General features: G+C 43.5%; 1 protein-coding gene across 3 annotated transcripts in view; it reads left to right on the top strand.

Annotated features, from left to right (window-relative positions):
- TECRL (trans-2,3-enoyl-CoA reductase like) overlaps positions 1–15,624 on the top strand; it is a 108,309-nt gene that overhangs the window by 50,510 nt on the left and 42,175 nt on the right. For all 3 annotated transcript variants that reach the window (XM_029074267.1, XM_001510987.3, XM_029074268.1), the window contains exons 3-4: positions 4,803–4,847; positions 8,131–8,234. In XM_029074267.1, the coding sequence (XP_028930100.1) occupies positions 4,803–4,847; positions 8,131–8,234 (149 nt within the window). The remainder of the gene's footprint in view (positions 1–4,802; positions 4,848–8,130; positions 8,235–15,624) is intronic.

Raw genomic sequence — 15,624 nt, 5'->3', positions numbered from 1 at the left:
CTGCCTCGGGTCTGCTTTGTGACCTTGGGTAAATCACTTAATTAATCTTTGCTTCCATTACTTCAGCTGTAAAATGGGGATTTAATAGTGGATCTCATCTTTTCATAATGATTGAGAATCAGTTATTATGTTGGTATTTGTTAAGCGCTTAATATGTGCAGAGCACTGTTCTAAGCGCTGAGGAAGATACAGGGTCATCAGGTTGTCCCACGTGGGGCTCACAGTGAATCCCCATTTTACAGATGAGGTAACTGAGGCACAGAGAAGTGAAGTGACTTGCCCACAGTCACACAGCTGACAAGTGGCAGAGCCGGGATTCGAACCCCTGAGCCCTGGCTCCCAAGCCCGGTCTCTTTCCACTCAGCCACTTGTGGCTCAGTGGAAAGTAGTTTGGGAGTCAGAGGTTGAGGGTTCTAATCCTGCTGCCTCCACTTGTTAATACCCTCATTACTCTTAACTCCTCTCACACACTCACAAACACAAATCCAGATTTGAGGTCACTCTCAGTTAAATAATAATTATGGTATTTGTTAAGCACTTACTATGTGTGGAGCACTGTTCTAAGCGCTGGGGGAGAAACAAGGTAATCAGGTTGTCCCACGTGAGGCTCACAGTCTTCATCCCCATTTTCCAGATGAGGGAACGGAGGCCCAGAGAAGTGAAGTGACTTGCCCACAGTCACAGAGATGACGAGTGGCAGAGCCGGGATTCAAACCCATGACCTCTGACTCCCAAGCCCGGGCTCGTTCCACTGAGCCACGCTGCTTCTCTTTGCCTCTTTGGATTTCTCCTTTTCAGAAGTCATCCTCATTGAAGGGAAATTCTAATCTTCCCTTCTTGGGGACCGAAAGCTCTCTTCCCCATGGGCTTCAGAAGTCAAACATGGCTGTGGCATTATTAATATTCATGGCTGACACTTGGATCGCAGGATTAGAACACATGACCTTCTGACTCCCAGGCCGATGCTCTATCGATTTTACCATGAACCCTGCCAGGTGTATCACTTTGAGAACCTAAGACCACCTCTTTTCCACCTATGTGGGGTGGGGGGAGAATCAGTTCATTAATATTACCTTTTTTAACATTATTGTAGAGATATTATTTCTAATAGAACATTTCTTCGGGTTCATTTCATGTTCTGTTTCGGTTCTTTCAATTCTAAAAAACAAGCCAAACAACCTTAAAACGACAACACTCATTTTCCCTGACATTTGGAAGTTTATTTCCTTCCCAGTTTCATTATCCTTCCAAGGAGATTGTTTTGTGGCTTGCAGGAAAACGTAGTATTTAAATCTACCCTGAAAATTAAGTAGAGAATTGCTCTTAAAGAGTGGTGAATAAAAGAGGCATTGGTCTTGAAAAATTCTAGGCTACCGATTCTAATTCTATTATATTTCAGCTTTCTCTGGATCAAGTCAGTGAGGGAATTGGTTATTTTGAGCCTAAGATAAGGTATTGTTTAATCCCATGTAAATAACTCAGGATGGAAGTTTGAGTTCAGGTTATTTTTTTGTATGAGCGAGTTATGAAAGCAAGTGAAGGAAGTTTACTGTCATCGGGGGTAAAACAGATCTCAGCGTGTACGTGGACAGTGCAAAAGAGGGTATGAGATAGAGAGAAGCAATTCTGCTCAGTGGACAGAGCAGGGGTCTGGGAGTCAGAAGAGTTCTAAGCCCGGTTTTGCACTTGTCTGCAGAGTGGCCACGGGCAAGTCCCTCAGCTTCTCTGTGCCTCAGTTAGCTCATTCGTAAAATGGGGATTAATAATAGTAATAATAATGTTGGTATTGTTAAGCGCTTACTATGTGCAGAGCATTCTTCTAAACTCTGGAAGTAGATACAAGGGGATACAGTAAATATAGGGGAAGCAGCGTGGCTCAGTGGAAAGAGCCTGGGCTTGGGAGTCAGAGATCATGGGTTCGAATCCCAGCTCTGCCACTCAGAGATCATGGGTTCGAATCCCAGCTCTGCCACTTGTCAGCTATGTGACCGTGGGCAAGTCACTTCATTGGGCCTCAGTTATTTCATCTTTAAAATGGGGATTAACTGTGAACCTCACATGGGACAACCTGATTACCCTGTATCTACCCCAGCGCTTAGAACAGTGCTCTGTACATAGTAAGCGCTTAACAAATACCAACATCATTATTATACAGGGTCATCAGGTGGTCCCACGTGAGGCTCACAGTCTTAATCCCCATTTTACAGATGAGGGAACTGAGACCAAGAGAAGTAAAGTGACTTGCCCACAGTCACCCAGATGACAAGTGACAGAGATGGAATTTGAACCCATGACTTCTGACTCCCCAAGCCCGGGCTCTTTCCACTGATCCTCGCTGCTTCTCAAATTAAGACCGTCAGCCCCATATAGGAAAGGGACTCTATCCAACCTGATGAACAGTGCCTGGCACACAGTAAGAAATTAACAGGTACTAATAAAAAAAAATGTAAAGGCAAGGGGTCTCCTGGCTGTGGGTTCAACCCCAAGTATAATCTTTTGACCTTTCCCGAAGAGTTTTCCAAGAATCCCAATGGGTTGGGCCTGTTTTCTCCTTTAAGCAAATTAGTTGTCTTCCGTTCAATTGTAATTTAATTCTATTGTTATTTCCCAAGGCTTCAGTGGAGTGCTCTGCGCACATGAGGTGCTCAGTAAATATCACTACTTGATGGATCTGGCGATCACCCTCCTGTTGCTCCATACTAGCCGCTGGTACGATCCTTCAACGACAAAGACTTTTCGAGAGGCCAAGTGCCGAGTCCCAGTAACACCCGATTGCTATAAACCTGCATCATCCCAGTCTTACGAGCTGTCAGTGCCAATTTTATTCCCTAAGCACATTTACGGCTGAAAAATCCCATCGAGTGACGAGGCAGACAATGAGGTGTCCTGGAGGGAGTTTTACCACTAACTTTTCTTATATATCATAGTCAGACAAGGACGCGCAGCTAGTGCTGATTCATCTCCTCTACAGTCGGTTCTATTTGCTTCGGATCAATCTTTGTTCCTTCCCCATTCCTAGATGGAGGTTTTTGCCTTTCTGCCTGCAAGGCCGTAAATCGTACACAAAGACACGGGGATGCTGATTCTCTCATTTCTACGGTTAACCTGGGGATCTGTTGAAAGCAAAACTTCTGTGAGTGGTCAAGATGTGTTTCTTCTTTCATCTTAGGTTAGTGTTTTCATATTTTCAGTGCCCAGGTTTGTAAAGGACTCTAGTGGAGTCAGAGGACCAGGGTTATAGGGAACGCTCTTTCATTCAGTTCGTTCATTCATTCGTTCCATCATATTTATTAGGCAGAGAAGCGGCGGGACTTGCCCGAGATCTCGCGGAAGACAAAAAGCGGAGCTGGGATCAGTCGGTCAGTCAATGGTATTTATTGAGCGCTCACTGTGTGCAGAGAACTGTATTAAGTGCTTGGAAAGTACAATTCAGCAATAAGGAGAGACAATTCCTGCCCAAAATGGGCTTATATTCTAGAGGAGGGGGAGACAGACATCAAAACAAAGAGTGTTATATCGTACTCTCCCAAATGTTTAGTACGGTGCTCTGCACACTATAAGCACTCAGTAGATACCATTGACTGACTAATCCCTGCTCTGCCTTTTGTCTTTTGCGGGATCTCGGGAAAGTCACACAACTTCTCTTTTCCTTGTTATCGCTTCTGTAAAATGGGGATTAAGACTTTTGAGCCCTATGTAGGACAGGGACTTTGTCCAACCTTATTAACCTGTTTCTACCCCAGTGCTTAGAACAGTGCTTGACACATAACAACTGCTTGACAAATACCATTATAAAAAATAATTCAAGGAATGCACCGTAATCAAGCTTTTCCATATTCGTTTTTCATTCCTCCATCAACTTAGGGATAAGCAGGCAGACAACATTAAAAGGATGGTTTACAGCGAATCGGAAGACTTATTTTCCTGGTGACAGCTGAAGGGAAATTGCCTTTTCCCTCCAGAAAATTTGGGGAAACTCTTCTCTTCACTTGATTTTGTTTGATCTAAAGACACCACGCTTCTTAAAGGCAGCATAATTATATGGGGAAAGTAAAGGAAAGAAAATGATCCTCTCGGATCTGTTACATACCATGTGACTGGGTTACAAACATAAATGTGTTATAACAGTGATGACGTTGTTATAATAGGACGATACAGGATTCGTGATGCCAAGTGTGAGGAGTTAACAGATGATATAAACTTAGAAGATTAGGAGAATTCCAAGGGATTGGTTTTAATGAGAAAATGTGGCCGGCGATATTTTCAGTAAGATTCTCTTTACTTATCAGAACAAACTTACATTTTCAGTAAGATTATGTTTACTTGTCAGAACAAACTTTAGGTGAGCCATTGATTCATGAAGATATCAGAACAGTATGTGGCCACATAGTAAGTACTCAACAACACCATAATTATTAGTTCGAGTTCTACGCAGCGCACTTGTCATTTTAAACACACAAACACCCATCGCATTCAACCATCTACACTTCCAGGTCTTCAGACTACCAACTGATACACAGGAGAGATTTGGGTTTTTTTGGAAATTGGCATGGAAGAAAGAGTGCTGTAAGAATAGACACAGTGATATCCCAAGAGTTTCAGAATTCCAGTGTGTGTATAACCCTAAAAATGCATATCTTGGAATAGTCAAAAAATCCATCTGAATCGGGCAAAGTCTGCCCAGGTTTCAAGTTCATGATCATTTCCTAGGACAGGATATCCAAGAATATTACAAGCATGTGTAATGAAGTTTTACAATCTCTGACTCCCAATAATTGAAATGTGCTTTGTTTTTTTAACAGGCCCTCAGTGGTATCCTTCACGTGTGGGCCTCCAGCTAGAACGTGGTAAGTGTTGAATCAACCTATCTGTGATGATCCCGGGTGTGCCCTGCTCACGTAAATTCCCCATGCCGGTCTGATGGATGGTAATTGAACTTTACGTCCTGCCCAAGTTAGCAAATGGTTCTCTACGATTCACCAAATAAGTTGGCAGTATCACCAGAGATGTTTTCGAGTCAAACCTAACAAAAATAGATTCACATTTCTGGAGGAAAGTGTCTCATCCTTCGATGTAGATGAGTAACGGATGCGCCCCGATACACACAAACACACATATTCTCAGTAAAGGGTATTTGGTTCCGATTCAAGTTGACACAGATCCATGCTAAGGTGAAGTAGTAACAGATAGGGATGGGATGTGGAGTGCAGAACTCCCAGCAAGAGGTGACAATCAGCCCAACTAGTGAGGAAATTGCCATGGCAATCAAAGGATCTGTGTTCCATTCCCGGCTTTGCCACTTGCCTGCTCTGGGACCTGGGGCAACTCACTTCACCTCTCTGGGCCTCAGTTTCCTCATCTGTAAAATACCTGTTCTCCTTCCTTTTTATGCTCTGAGCCCCATGTGTACCATGGTCTAACCTGATTATTTTATATTTGTCCCACACTTACTACAGTGCTTAATACTTAGTAAATGCCACAATAATAATGTTCATTATTATCATTATTTGCATTGAAGCTACTCTTCCATAATTCAGCCCCAAAGGGTGAAACATAATCAATCGTATTTATCAAAAGCTTACAGTGTGCAGAGCACTGTACTAAGCACTTGGGAGAGCACAGTATAACAACAGACACATTCCCTGCCCAGGTAAAATGGAGATGAGTAAGCTATCCAACCAACGGTGTCTGTGTGGGCTCCTCAATGGGACAACTGAAATAATAATAATGATAAAAATAATAATAATAATAATGTTGGTATTTGTTAAGCTCTTACTTTGTGCAGAGCACTGTTCTAAGCGCGGGGGTAGATACAGGGTAATTAGGTTGTCCCACGTGAGGCTCACAGTCTTAATCCCCATTTTACAGATCAGGGAACTGAGGCACCGAGAAGTTAAGTGACTTATCCACAGTCACCCAGCTGACAAGTGGCAGAGCTGGGATTCAAACCCACAACCTCTGACTCCCAAGCCCGGGCTCTTTCCACTGAGCCATGCTGCTTCTGAAAGCAACTGAACAATCACTGATGCTGTGCAATAGAGTAGGAGATCAAGGAGCATAATAAGGATGAATAATTATGGTATTCGTTAATCACTTACTACGTGCCAAGCGCTGTTCTAAGCTCCAGGGTAGACACAGGTTAATCAGATCCCTGTCCCACAGTGGGCTCATACTCATTTTTTTACAGATGAGGTGAATGGGGCACAGAGCAGTTAAGTGATTTGCCCAAGGTGACATAGCAGACATGCACTGGGATCGGGATTAGAAACCAGGTCCTTCGGACTCGCAGGCCCGGGGTCTATCCTCTAAGCCAAACTGCTTCTCTCCCAGCTTTCATCCCTCCTGAAAGCTGGGATGAAAGATAGACATATTAAGAGAGTGTGTCTGTGTCATTGTGTGTGTGTATATATGTTCGCGTGTGCATGTGTGTATATGTGTATGATGTCCATCTCCGTCTCGATTTGCCACGCAGTCCTCAGGTCAGTTGTGAATTTTCCATGTGTCCACTAATATTCCCTCTTTGGTTTCCTCATGACCTCATCACTTTCATTCATGAAAGCTCAACACTGATTTTTTTGTGTGTGAAAATAGCATCCCCGCGCGTATCAGATTCACTTTGCCTTCTTGATAAAATGATGAGCGATCTTCTTAAAGGGCGGTCATCGTCCGAGCCTGACCTAAGCTTACTGATGTCAGCAAATGAGAAAGCCCTTACACGGTCGGCGAGATACACGTCGGCTTCTGGTTAAACCGACGGTTGCGAAACTCACGCCCAAGAATATCAAGGCTTATTCAGAACTTCTCAGCCACGATAGAATAGGGAGTGTCTATGGTCAAATGAAAAACTCTAAACTCAAATGAGAACTCGTCAACTTCACTGATTATAAACTGCTGGCATTTTCTATCAGCTCAAATTAAATGGGATTCCTAATGGCTAATCCTGATGAGACAGGCAGAGAGCAGCTTTTATTCCTCCATGGGAGGAATTTAACTCTAGTTTATTCCTTCCATGGATCTTTGTCGATTGAAAAATCCAAGGGTGCTTTAAATACTAGGTCCAGATAATTGGAAACGGCGGTATTTATTAAGTGCTTCCTATGTGCCAAACACCACACTGAGCACTGGGGTAGACACCAGGTAACCAGCTCAGACACAGTCTCTGTTCCAGTCGGAGCCACAGCCTAAACAGGAGGGAGAAGAGGCATTGAATCCTTATTGTAGTAATAATAATAATGTAGGTATTTGTTAAGCGCTTACTACGTGCAGAGCACTGTTCTAAGCGCTGGGGTAGATACAGGGTAAACAGGTTGTCCCACGTGAGGCTCACAGTCTTAATCTGCATTTTACAGATGAGGTAACTGAGGCCCAGAGAGGTTTGGTGACTTGCCCACAGTCACACAGCTGACAGTGGCAGAGTGGGAATTCGAACCCATGGTCTCTCTCCAAAGCCCGGGCTCTTTCCACTGAGCCACGCTGCTGCTTGTATAGATGAAGAGACTGAGGCAGGAATAAGGACCCAGCTCCTCTGACTCCCTGACTCTTTCCACCGGGACATACTGCGTCCCCCTCTAGACTAATATTCTTGTGGACAGAAGCAGCGTGGCTCAGTGGAAAGAGCCCGGGCTTGGGAGTCAGAGGTCATGGGTTCGAATTCCGGTTCTGCCACTTGGCAGCTGTGTGACTGTGGGCAAGTCACTTCACTTCTCTGGGCCTCAGTGACCTCATCTGCAAAATGGGGATTAACTGTGACCCTCACGTAGAACAACCTGCTGACCCTGCATCTCCCCCAGCACTTAGAACAGTACTCTGCACATAGTAAGCGCTTAACAAATACCAACATTATTACTATTAAGTCTACTAATTCTGCTGTTTCGTACTTTCCCAAGCTTTTAGTAGCATGCTCCACACACAATAAGCGATCAATAAATACTACTGATTGCTCCTCAGTGGTCTAATAGGAATGGCTGACAGCTACTGTCGTCTACATCCTTTCTTCTTACCCTTTCCTTTATCTTCTAGGAGAAACTGGCCTTAATCTTCACCCGATGCCCAAAATCGCACTATCGACAGCCCGATTGTTATTTATGTAAAATATTCAAACTGTGGCCTTGTTGATTTTTGCCCTTTTAGGTGGTCTCTTCCTGAAGGACTCTGTTAGCATTCAAAGTCTTGCAGCCTCTTCCATCGTTACCCTCTACTTTACCGACCTGGGTCAGCAGGTTGGTTGGACCACGGTAAGTAATGGGATTTATGATGTCTCTTACAGTGGGCACGTGTAAACTTTGATCCTGCATGTTGTAATATTCCACTTCAGTCTTGAAAGTCAAACTAAATTGGCGTTTCTTTAGGCTTAAGAAGGATAGATATCTTCTCTCTCCGTTCTATTTCCTCTATTGTCTCTCCTGCCTATGTAATAATAATAATAATAATAATGTTGGTATTTGTTAAGCGCTTACTAGGTGCTGAGCACTGTTCTAAGCGCTGGGGGAGATACAGGGTAATCAGGTTGTCCCACGTGGGGCTCACCACTTTTAATCCCCATTTTACAGATGAGGGAACTGAGGCACCGAGAAGTTAAGTGACTTGCCCACAGTCACACAGTTGACAAGTGGCAGAACTGGGAGTCGAACTCATGACCTCTGAATCCGAAGCCCAGGCTCTTTCCACTGAGCCACGCTGCTTCTCATACTGAGCCATGCTGCTTCTCATAATAATAATACTGCTGGTATGTGTTCAGTGCTTACTATGGGCAGAGCACTGTGCTAAGGGCTGGGGGAGATACAGGGTAATCAGGTTGTCCCACATGGGGCTCACCCACTTTTAATCCCCATTTTACAGATGAGGGAACTGAGGCACAGAGAAGTTAAGTGACTTGCCCACAGTCACACAGCTGACAAGTGGCAGAACTGGGAGTCGAACTCATGACCTCTGACTCTGAAGCCCAGGCTCTTTCCACTGAGCCACGCTGCTTCTCATAATAATAATACTGTTGGTATGTGTTAAGTGCTTACTATGGGCAGAGCACTGTTCTAAGGGCTGGGGGAGATACAGGGTCAACAGGTTGTCCCATGTGAGGCTCACAGTTTATCCTCATTTTGCAGATGAGGTCACTGAGGCACAGAGAGGTGAAGTGACTTGCCCACAGTCACACAGCTGACAAGCGGCAGAGTTGGGATTCGAACCCATGACCTCTGATTCCCAAGCCCAAGCTCTTTCCACTGAGACAAGCCAGTCTGGACCACCACAGGCACCCTGAAAAGAGAGGAGGTGGAGGCTCCTCCATTCTCCTGCTGTGTGACCTTAGGCAAATGACTTAGCTTTTCTGGGCCTCAATTTCCTCATCTGTAAAATGGAGATTCCATCTTTATTTTCCCTCCTCTTTAGACTCGGAGCCCCCAATGACCGACACTGTGATGGTGATTACCTTGTGTCGACCCCAAAGCTTAGAATAGTACTTGGCACAAAGTCAGTTCTTAATAAATATCACAATCACTATCATTATTATTAATGTTGGTATTTGTTAAGCCCTTACTATGTACAGAGCACTGTTCTAAACGCTGGGGGAGATACAGGGGAATCAAGTTGTCCCACGTCAGGCTCCCAGTCTTCATCCCCATTTTCCAGATGAGGTCACTGAGGCCCAGAGAAGTTAACTGACTTGCCCACCGTCACACAATGACAAAGGACAGAGCTGGGATCTACCACTCCTATTGATTATTTCTGCATCAGATGGCTGAATGACCTCTTTATCTTTTCTAATGAATATTATTTAGTTTATGGGAATTATATGCTAAATGTTCATACATATTTTCAATTTCTGACTTTGAGGGGAAAAAATCAATGCTTTAATATGATCAAAAGCAGCAATCATTAAGACTACCAAAACAAGTTACTTGGATTGTCATTATTCAGGAAACATGTTCTGTTGTATTATACTCTCTCAAATGCTTAGTTCAGTGCTCTGCACATAGTAAGCACTCAGAAAAAGCCACTGATTGATTGATTGATGGCTACTAACTCCATTTGACTGCTGCGTGGCCTTGGGCAAGTCATTTAACTTCCCTGTGCCTATTACCGCATCTGTAAAATGGGGATGAAGACTGTGACTCCCATGTGGCACATGGTCTGTGTCCTACCTGATTTGCTTGTATCCACCCCAGAGCTTAGTATAGCGCCTGGCACATAGTAAGCGCTTAACAAATACCATAATCATTATTATTTCTCTCCCAAGTGCTCAATAAATAGCCTTGATTGTGAACTCGTTATTTATTCTGTTTACACATATAACATTCTAAAGCAGCAGTAGTAAGAGAAGCAATGTGGCTCAGTGAAAAGAGCCCGGGCTTGGGTGTCAGAGGTTATGAGTTCGAATCCCTGCTCTGCCACTCGTCAGCTGTGTGACTGTGGGCAAGTCACTTCACTTCTCTGTGCCTCAGTTCCCTCATCTGCAAAATGGGGATTATGTCCCACTGTGAGCCTCACGTGGGACAACCTGATGACCCTGTCTCTACCCCAGCGCTTAGAACAGTGCTCTGCACATAGAAAGCACTTAACAAATACCAACATTATTATTGTAGTATGGATGTTTACTGAGTGTATCCTGGGTGGAATGCAGTATATTATGTTCTATGAGAAGTACAAGACAGAGAAGTGATATTTTCCCTGCCCACAAGAAGCCTGCATTCTAATAGGAGAGGCCCAACTGGGGAGGTAGGTTAGAGGATGCACTGAGAGGCTTGAAAATAGAATCTGAAATGCTTCTCAGTCCCTCGGAAATTATTCCAATTCAGAAGATTACAAGCATCATCAAGAGTCTTTGAGACTGACTCAGGACCTGCTCTCTGCAGATGTCTTTCCTCTAAAAGCACTTACACAAGAAGGAACACAAGAACATGAAAAATCACTTTACAGATTCAGCACAGCAGAATAAACCTGAAGAAAACTGATGTGTGGTACCTCTTTACAGCTGGTACAGTTTACAGCACCTAACTAGGATTTTCATCAAGAAGGCAGAACATAGAGAGGGAACGAGGCTTAGTGGAAAGAGGCCAGGCTCGGGAGTTAGAGGACGTGGGTTCTAATCCCAGCTCTGCCACTTGTCTGCTGTGTGACCTTGGGCAGGCCACTTAACTTCTCTGTGCCTCAGTTACCTCATCTGTAAAATGGGGATTGAAACTGTGAGCCCTATGTGGGACAACCTGATTACCTTGTATCTACCCGAGCACTTAGAACAGTGGTTGGCACATAGTAAGGGCTTAACAAATGTCATCATTATTATTATTATTACTATTATTATTACTACCAAATTCTGCTACTTAGGCTGCTTACTATCTAAAAAGGCACAGAAAGACAAAGAGGAATAATTACAGTGAACGATTTTGTGATTCGTTACGCACTTACTATGTGTCAAGCAGTTTACTAAGTGCAGGGGAAGATGTAAGATCTTCCCACACAGAGCTCATAGTTCAAGTAGAAAGTAGCGGTTGAAATCTGCATTTTACAGAGGAGGAAACTGAGGCACAGAGAAGTCAAGTGAGCTGCTCAAGGTCACCCAACAGATAAGTGGTAGACTCAGGATTAGAATCCAGGTCCTCTGTCCAGGCTTGTGCTCTTCCCACTGGGCCTCGCTGCTTCCGAAGAAGAAAGCAAAATTTAGAAGCCCAGCATGGTTCAGGCAGACTGCGTAGCAGTGGATGATGACGGTGAGAAATTACGCTCTGAACCAAGTCGAAGATTTACAAGGCAGCTTGTGTTCAATCTGCTATATGATTGTTCGACCTTTATATATCGCGGAGACCCATCCGGCTCCCTGACCAGTTTCCTCCTGTATTCATCTGTTTATTAGTTCATTCATTCAGTCAGTGGGATGTACTAAGGGACTCCTGTGTGTTCAATGGTGTGTCGGATCCTGTGTAATTACAGTAATAATAATAATGATGATCATAACAATACTATGTATTAATCGCTTACTATGTGCCAAGCACTATACTAAGCACTGGAGTAAATACAAGACAATCAGAACTGATACAGTTCAGGCCCCATGTGGGCTTACTGTCTAAGGGGGTGGGAGCAACCAGTATTCTCATTAATTTAATCCCAGCTCTGCCATTTGTCAGCTCTGTGATTTTGGGCAAGTCACTTCGCTAGGCCTCAGTTACCTCATCTGTAAAATGGGGATTAAGACTGTGAGCCCCACGTGAAACAACCTGATTACCTTTTATCCCTCCATTGCTTAGAACAGAGCTTGGCACATAGTAAGCACTTAACAAATGCCATTATTATTATTATTTTACTTATGAGGGAACTAATTAAGGCACAGAGAAGTTAAGTGACTTGTACAATGTCATCCAATGGACAAGAGGCAGAGTTGGGGTTAGAAGCCAAATCTCCTTCTGATTTTCATTCCTATGATTTCTCTGCTAGACCCAATAAGACATGGTCCCTGGTACCAAGAAATCTCCCAATCTAGTAGGTACGGTGGGGAGATTATTATTATGATGACATTTGTTAAACACTTACTATGTGCCAAGCACTGTTCTAAGCACTGGGGGAGTACAAGGTGATCAGGTTGCCCCACGTGGGGCTCGCAGTCTTCACCCCCATTTTACAGATGAGCGAACTGAGGCCCAGAGAAGTGAAGTGACTTGCCCAAAGTCACACAGCTGACAAGCGGCAGAGCTGGGATTTGAACCCATAACCTCTGACTTCCCAGCCCGTGCTCTTTCCACTGAGCCACACTGCTTAGAAGGAACCTCACACCAAAGAACAGGATAAGATTACTAAACCCGGTGTGGGCAGGGATTGTCTCCCTTTATGGCTGAATTGTACTTTCCAAGTGGTTAGTACAGTGCTCTGCACAGAGTAAGTGCTCAATCAATACGATTAAATGAATGAATTCCTGACAGTGACAGGCTGGAACAATCTCAGAGGATTAGCAACACAGCTTTAAAGGATAAGATATGTGAAAACAGAATACACAAGCTGCTGCTCTTACAGGAACTGAAAGAGAAAGATACAGTAAACAATTTGAAGGCCTAGTGATGCCATCTCTAACACGGAGATGTTAGAGTGGGGGGGCAGGCGTACCTGCTGGCAAGCAGCCATCTCGACTGATTAAAAAAAGGATTAAAAACAGAATCTGATGATGGAATTTGAGCAGTCGTAATATAGCTTCCACTGAAAATCACTGAGGTGACCCAATCAATTTTGAGTGTAGAATGAGCACTTTCAAGCAAATCCCAATGATCGCTACATACCCATCATCTACCCTACAAAGCCCCTTTACTTTATTGCTATTTAGTGTAAATGTTAACCAAAGTAGACAGTCTTACTCCTTGAGAGATCCCTGAGGTGGTTCTGTTTTCCATATTGTCTCCATAGTTCCTGTGGAATGGGGATCTAGGCTGGGAACTGAGTGTTTATTGTGATTCTATGATAATATAATAATGGCATTTGTTAAGCACTTACTATGTGTGAAGTAAGTATGAACTGTGAAGATCCGGATGCCAAGAGGCGCACTCAAAAACCGACACATCGTATGTGAGACGGACCCTTCAGCGCAGCCTAGATCAGTCGGTTCATCAGTCAGTTGGTTGAAGGTATTTACTGAGGCTATGGCATGATCCCTCAAGGAGTGTGAAATCAAGGGACGATCTATCTTTATGCACAAAGAACCAGTGTTAGTCACGAAGTCTTTTCAGCCATTCCAACTCATCTAGTTAGGATCTCCCCTTCCCTGTCACCATCTGTGAAAACGAAGGGCAGTTCTCTATGTGCCAAATGACTCTTTTTTTGCTTTTACTTTTATAGGAAAGATCATTGTTAAACATTACCTACTTCTAATCTCTTTTAATAGCTTTCAATTTTCCTGAAAAAGGCTATCTAGAGGCTTATTAAAAAGCCCTCTATAAAGTATCGCGTAAAATGATAGTCTTCAATGACCAGAGCATTCAGTGATCTTTTATTCCGATTCAGAGCTCAAAAAGGCTTTGGCTGATGCAAATGCTATTGAGGAGAAAAACTACAGTCCCAGGGAGTTCATTAAAATTACTGGTTTATCACCTGCAGGAGGAAAAGTGCTGGAACAGGATTCTCAAACAGAATCTGATGATGGAATTCGAGCAGTCGTAATATAGCTTCCACTGAAAATCACTGAGGTGACCCAATCAATTTTGAGTGTAGAATGAGCACTTTCAAGCAAATCCCAATGATCGCTACATACCCATCACCTACCCTACAAAGCTCCTTTACTATATTGCTATTTAGTGTAAATGTTAACCAAAGTAGACTATCTTACTCCTTGAGAGATCCCTGAGGTGGTTCTGTTTTCCATAAAAGACGTTAATTATATTTCAGGAGAAAAAAAATGGACAAAAGACAGTTAAATGAAAATGTTTATCATATCTAATTTCTTTAGATTTTCCAAAGTAGAGAAACCGAAATGTAGTTTTCATTTTTCTCAAATACTTCTTGGAACCAAACCAAAAGCAAATATACTTTACACTACCCAAATATTAGCGATATTTTCTAACTAGTTCAATAGACCCAATGAACCCATTTAAGAAGGAGAACCAGTATATTATCCCTATTTTAGAGCTGAGGAAACTGAAGAATGGGGAAGTGAAGTGACGTGCCTAGGATCACACAGCAGGCTGGGGGAGAACTGGAACAACCTGGGCTCTTCCCACTAGACCATCCTATTTCCATGGCTATTTCCTATCCATATAGGGCAGGTGTGAAGGAGCATGGGCTTGAGAGTCAGAGGTTGTGGGTTCTAATCTGGACTCTGTCACCTCAGCTGTGAGACTTTGGGCAAATCACTTAACTTCTCTGTGCCTCAGCTACCTCATCTGTAAAATGGGGATTAAGGCTGTGAGCCCCACGTGGGACAACCTGATTACCGTATATCTATCCCGGTGCTTAGAACAGTGCTTGGCACATAGTAAGCACTTATCTAATAATAATAATGTTGGTATTTGTTAAGCACTTACTATGTGTGAAGCACTGTTCTAAGCACTGGGGTAGATACAGGGTAACAGGTTGTCCCCGTGAGGCTCACAGTTAATCCCCATTTTACAGATGAGGTAACAGGTACAGAGAAGTGAAGTGACTTGCCCGCAGTCCCACAGCTGAGAAGTGGCAGAGCCAGGATTCAGAACCCATTTATTGCCATTGTTCTTCTCTGTCTGTCTCCCCCGATTAGACTGTAAGCCCGTCAAAGGGCAGGGACTGTATCAGTTACCGATTTGTACATTCCAAGCTCTTAGTACAGTGCTCTGCACATAGTAAGCGCTCAATAAATACTATTGAATGAATGAATCCATGACCTCTGACTTCCAGGCCCGGGCTCTTTCCACTGAGCGACGCTGCTTCTCTATACTATTATGTTATCATAGAATCACATTTAACACTCAGTTCCCAACCATAGATCCCCATTCCACCAGAGCTATGGAGACATTGTAGACCCCTATCCTTTTTTAAGCTAAACTTCCAGACCCTTTGATGAATTAATCAATTATGATACTCAATTAGCCTATGTGTCAAGCACTGTTCTAGAGGTGGAGTAGCTTCAAATTAATCAGAAAGTACTGTGAAAAATTCACCGGCCCCCTTAGCACCTTTGAA

The sequence above is a fragment of the Ornithorhynchus anatinus genome, chromosome 10 (genome assembly GCF_004115215.2).
Source record: "Ornithorhynchus anatinus isolate Pmale09 chromosome 10, mOrnAna1.pri.v4, whole genome shotgun sequence".
Classification (NCBI taxonomy): Eukaryota; Metazoa; Chordata; class Mammalia; order Monotremata; family Ornithorhynchidae; genus Ornithorhynchus; species Ornithorhynchus anatinus.
This window is presented reverse-complemented; position numbering and strand designations above follow the sequence as displayed.